The sequence below is a fragment of the Palaemon carinicauda genome, chromosome 6 (assembly GCF_036898095.1).
Source record: "Palaemon carinicauda isolate YSFRI2023 chromosome 6, ASM3689809v2, whole genome shotgun sequence".
Taxonomy (NCBI): domain Eukaryota; kingdom Metazoa; phylum Arthropoda; class Malacostraca; order Decapoda; family Palaemonidae; genus Palaemon; species Palaemon carinicauda.
The window spans coordinates 91,505,951-91,511,950 of record NC_090730.1 but is presented as its reverse complement, the minus strand read 5'-3'; the positions used below and the strand labels follow the sequence as shown (position 1 = coordinate 91,511,950).

Sequence of the window (6,000 nt, the reverse complement as noted above, 5' to 3'; positions counted from 1 at the left end):
TTTCATACATTTAGTACTGTTTAGTGGTGCATATATATTTTATCAACATTTAATGTGGTGTTTCTCTATGATCTGGAATGAATTAGGCTATTTACATGTAAAAGACAACTCACTACACATAAAAATTGCCTTACGAAAGCCCTTACGGAACCAATTAATTTTGTGTTGTGATCCATCACTGTAATTCATTAGCAACTTCAGAATGGGGATAATTTTTCAAATGATGCTTAATGGTAGCATTTAATAAAAATGGACTGCTTGTATTACCAAAGGGAACCTGAACCAATTTTTTAAATGTACAGTACCACCATAATTCCGTAAAAATCTGTATATCTTGGTCCTCTCTCTGAACCCTAATCTGAAGGAAAGCTTTAGTAATGTCAGTTGTTAAGGTTACCTTGTATCTTTTAAATCTTAACAATACTCCAACAAGATCAGAATTCAGAGAAGGCCCCTTTCAAGTTAAGGTTCACATCTCAGCCACCCAACAAGTCCCAGGCCAGGTCAAAAGCGAGTGTCATGCTGACTGACAGGTGGGCTGCGTAGTTGTAGATAACTACCTCATTAAATCCTAATGACTATCAAGCTTCATTGAATTCGTACTTCTGTTTAGAGATATCCTGTACAGCACAAAATTGCATTTTCTTAGATTCGCTCTTCATACAGGTTACATTGCTGACTTTTGCTGCTGATATTGTACACTGTGACAGTTTTTATGAATATCTTATGTTTTTTGAATTCCTGCTGAATGTAATTGTAACATCTATCATCAGTGACATGCAAAATATATAAGTTGATTTTTTTTTACTACATGTAGTATATAATTTTTAGGTATTAATTTCATCAGTCTTTGTACAGTAATTCATTTCATAACTTCTGAATAGAACTTTTGGGTCTCTTGCCTCATTGTGGTACAGTAACCAGTAAATATGTATGTTCACGTAGGACTCATCTTACTGTATTTTAAATAGTACTATATAGCTTCTGAAGATACAAACGTACCGTTATATTGTTTGAAAGTATTCCTATTTATGTAAATTGAAGTCATATGTAAGCAGATAAATTGGGAACTGAATAGCAAGAGGTGGAAGCTTTCTCGCATCTGAGATGGAGCAGACCCTCACTCAGTTCTTCAATAGTTTTGTCAGTTTTCAGTGGTATACTTTTTGCCGCTGGTTATTGAATAAGTTGTAAAATACATTTTTGTATTCTAGAAATCATTAAGACAGCATTGAGTTTTTTGGAATTATACCAAAATATTTTCTGAGGATTATGTATTTAAATGTTGCAGGGTAGGAGAGGGCCTGTTCCAAAGCCAAAGACTTTTGGCAGTCATGGCTCAAAAGAAAAGGATCCCAGTGATGCTAATCCATCACATAGCTCTGAAAAAGGAGATGAAAATCCAGATGATGCTCTTGAGAGGTTTCCATTAGAGTTGCGATGGTGTTTGCAGCAGTTAGAAGCTACCATGGAGAAAAAGAAATCAACCCCAAAAGAAGGTAATCTGTATTTAATTTATATATGTATATATATATTCATATATATATACTTATATATATATATATATATATATATATATATATATATATATATATATATATATATTTATATATATATATATATATATATATATATATATATATATATATATATATATATATATATGTGTGTGTGTGTGTGTGTATATATTCTTACAAAGCTAGTCTTGTGTAGAATAATTGCAGTAGTTTAATGATGATTTTATTTATATTTTATTTGTGCATTGAAGAGAGGTTAGCGAGCTCTAAAGATGAGTTCTCCTTGTGTAGAATCATGTTTAATATGTAAGTTACGTAAGACTTTCGTTGTTAATTGCATTATAATTTTTATTCAAGTTAGTATGTGTAAATTTACCTAATTTTCAAGAATTAACTTTTTTATTTAATGTAAATTTGTTACAAAGTCTTACATAAACTGTTTGAGAGTGTTATGTGACCATGTGAAATATGAACGAGGGCTTCTGTAATGTTCTTTGATATTTTTATGAGGTATTGCATCATGTTTAAGAAAGAATACACAATTATTTTGGGTATCATATGCTTTGGAATTTACACAGAAAACCTAGTGATAGGATGTTATCTTTTTTTTGTTTCGGGGACAAAGGGTTGGCGGAGCTAGCTGATTGAGAGAGCTGTCTGGCGTTACGTGAGTACACGGTTTAGAGAGCAATACTTGGTAACTCTGATGCCTTGCCCTGCCCCCACGCTTCCAGAATTCCCCCTCCTGGAGCCTTCTGGAAGTAGCTAAGTCTTACATAAGCCCATCCAGGGCTGCATAGCAGTAGTAGTGAAGCAGCCGTCTAGTGAAAGAGCCAAAGATTCCCTCTCTCTCCCTCCAAGTCACATAGTGTGTCCTCTCCTAAGTGGCTCTGTACCCCAAAGCAAATCGTGTGCTGAAGAGATACGTAAGACGAAACGGTGATTTTGAATTCATTGTATTAGGATGAGTGTGGGCATTGTGTAAAGATTTTGTTACTGGCCCTGTAGGGAGGTTAGGTATTTGTATTGTGAGCTGGTTATCTATTTTTCATTAAGTGTCAAACTTAAATATTATATTTGGATTTAATTTCAAGTAAAACAAGTGATTGTATAATTTTTGTAAGTATTACTTTCCTTTTCTTAGTCTAAGGATTATTCAGATTTAACATTTAAAGTCAAGTAATTATATAATTTTCAATATTTAACTTAGCCAGTGATTATATAAGCTGCAGCTCTGCTGCTCGACAGAAAACTCTACGTTAAAAATCCGCCAGCGATCGCTATGCAGGTAGGGGGTGTACTTCAACAGCGCCATCTGTCGTGCAGGTACTCAGTACTCAATGTAAACAAAGAACTCAATTTTCTCTCTGTCGTGCCACCGGCAAGACCTACTAATTCGCTGTTGCTAACTGGATTGGTTTTCACAACTATTTGGTGAAGTACACGTTTCTAGTTTTGAGCTTTCGCTTTGCAGGCTTTCTCTTCAATAAATCCTTGCATTCTTTTTTTTGATATCGGATTATTTGTTGATGACTTTGGATAGTTTTTGAATTCCCCTTTGACCAATTCAAAATGGCTGACCTTTCTCAAGTCCCTAAATTCAGGAAGTGTAATGCTAGGGACTGTTCAAGGCGTCTTCCGAAGGCCTCTATCGATCCTCACACCGTTTGTTCCAATTGTCGGGATAAAACCTGTCAATTGGAAGATCTTTGTGAGGAATGCGTTGGGCTTTCGGAATTCGATTTTATCGAATTCCAGAAATATACACGTAGGCTAGAGAGAGATAGAGTCAGGAGAAGTTCATCTCGCTCCGTTGAATTTTCCTCTCCTCATGCCCCACAACCTATTCCTTCCCCTGTAGTGGTTGCTCCTAATCCCCCTTCTGGCACTCAAGAACCTTCGATGGCAGATATGATGCGTGCCATCCAAGCTCTGGGTGAGAGAGTCGAGTCCTTGGCTAGTGACTGTAACCAGCTCATGGCGGACGTCAAGGAGCTGAAGTGTAAGAGTGCAGTGGGTAGTGATAAAGTGAGTGATAGTGTTGTGGATAGTGTTGCGCTTGAGGGTTCGTCTGTTCGTGCCTGTCGTTCTCCTAGTCCGGGACCTCTTGCAAGCTCCCAAGTCCAGGGGAGAAGCAATGTCGTACGACCAAAGGGTTCGAGAGGCTTTAATCAGCGAACAGACGTTCCCTCCGTGGTTTCGGGCGTATCTACCCAAGATCGCCCCACCCACACAGAGACGAGAGAGCCCATTTATTCCTCGTCTGCGGAAGAGGTTTCTCGTAAGAAACCATGGACCAAGGTCTCGCGACCTCTTAAGCGCAAGTCGGTCCCTTCCGCGCAAGTCCAACGGCCCAGTTGTAGCCACTGGGTCAGTTCGGACTCGCTGCAGTCTTCCGATGACTGCTCACCTCCTAAGAGAGGCAAAGCGGTACCGCCTCAGGCAGTCACACCGTCTGTCGCCGCACCTGCTCCTGTAGACCCTAAGTGGTCTTTGCTGCAGACCATGCAGTATCAGTTAACGTCTCTGATGCAGGACTTTCGTGCGGAGAAGGTTGATGCTGCACCAACCTCTTGCCTACAACCAACCACGGTTGTGCGTCCTGTGGACGCTGAGGCGACCTTCTTCCGCACTCCAGCTGAGAGAGTCCCGCCACCCATGCGTTCCAGTGTACCCTGCAAGCCGCATGTTGACGTTCAGCGACGCACGGAACCTTCCGTTGACGTTCGCGAGGTACAACAACCGTCAAAGTTGTTTTGTTTTGACGCGGTGCGTCAACCTCCGCAACCCAGTGTGGTTGCCTCTGCTCGCCCACATCAGGCTAGACAGTCTGGAGTAGACGCTGTGCGTCCCCGCGCTGCTATGGTTGTTGCCAGCTCACAGACTGGGCAACAGTTCCATGACGTTGCGTCCGGTTCAGTCACGCGTGCACCCGTGCGACCGGACTCAGCTGACCAGCCGATTCCTACTCCTTTGCCGCTTCCTCCTCAATTCTCGGATGATGGACTCTCTGATGATGACGATGCGGCACACGTTGATGAACCACATACGGACCTTGACGAACCCAAGACCACGCAACCCTCTTTGGACTTTAGAAAAGTTCTTGCTCTGTTCAAAGAGATGTTTCCGGACCAGTTTGTGTCTGTGGCTCCACGCTCTCCTCCGTCAGAGTTTGCTTTAGGTACGCAGTCATCCTCGCCTGCCTTTACGAAACTCGTCCTCGCACGCTCGTCCAAGAGAGCTTTACGAGTTTTAGGAGATTGGATGCAGTCCAAAAAGAGTCTAGGGAAGACAGCCTTTACGTTTCCCCCTGCTAAACTCTCTTCCAGATCGAGCGTCTGGTATGCCACGGGAGAAGTTCTCGGCTTGGGAGTTCCTGCCTCTGCCCAGGGCGACTTCTCAAGTCTTGTAGACTCTCCCCACAGGCTAGCCATGAGACGCTCTAAGATATGCTGGTCACCTTCGGACCTAGACCATCTGTTGAAAGGAGTATTTAGAGCCTTCGAGGTCTTTAACTTTTTGGACTGGTGTCTGGGAGCTTTGAGCAGGAAGATCTCCCCTTCTGACAAGGAATCTTCCTTGCTCATAATGTCCTGCATGGACAAGGCCATACGTGACGGATCTAGTGAGCTTGCTGCTTCGTTCGTATCCGGGGTCCTCAAGAAACGTGAGAACCTTTGCTCTTTCCTGTCAGCTGGAGTGACACCGTGTCAAAGATCAGAACTTCTGTTTGCTCCTCTCTCAAAGTGCCTTTTTCCAGTGGACTTGATTAAGGAGATTGCTGCTTCTTTGATTCAGAAGGACACTCATGACCTGGTTGCGTCCTCTGCCCGCAAAGCCACCCCTTTGCCTACCTTGTCAAGACCCAGGATGGACACTCCAGCGTCCAGATTTATTCCGCCCTTTCGTGGCAGAGCCTCCAGCAGAGGAGGTGCTCGTGCCGAAGGGAGACGTGGGAAGAAGAAAGGAACCAAGTCCTTTAAAGGCAGAGTCTGACTGCCACCTTCTTCAGACAGCAGTGGGAGCCAGACTCAAGAACTTCTGGCAGACCTGGGAGAAGAGAGGCGCAGATGCACAATCTGTGAAGTTGCTCAGAGAGGGGTACAAGATCCCGTTTGTACGAATACCCCCTCTAGCAACGTCTCCCATCGATCTCTCTCCCAGGTACAGAGAGGAAGACAAGAGACGAGCATTGAAGCAGGAGGTGTCTCTCTTGCTAGAAAAGGGAGCGGTAGTCAAAGTCCTGGACCATCAATCCCCGGGCTTCTACAACCGTCTCTTCTTAGTGGTAAAGAAGACAGGAGGGTGGAGGCCGGTGCTAGACGTCAGTGCGCTGAATGTCTTTGTCACAAAGCAGACGTTCGCCATGGAGACCACAAAGTCCGTTCTAGCAGCGGTCAGAAAGGAAGACTGGATGGTCTCTTTAGACCTAAGGGACGCATACTTTCACGTCCCCATCCACCCAGACTCCCAACCTTTTCTG

At 43.2% G+C, this 6,000-nt stretch overlaps 1 protein-coding gene across 1 annotated transcript in view; it reads left to right on the top strand.

Annotated features, from left to right (window-relative positions):
- Positions 1-1,282: 1,282 nt before the first annotated feature.
- The window catches only part of LOC137642598 (UPF0488 protein CG14286), a 46,578-nt gene continuing 41,860 nt past the window's right edge, over positions 1,283-6,000 (top strand). Inside the window, exon 1 of the mRNA XM_068375295.1 lies at positions 1,283-1,499. Within this exon, the coding sequence (XP_068231396.1) occupies positions 1,283-1,499 (217 nt within the window). The remainder of the gene's footprint in view (positions 1,500-6,000) is intronic.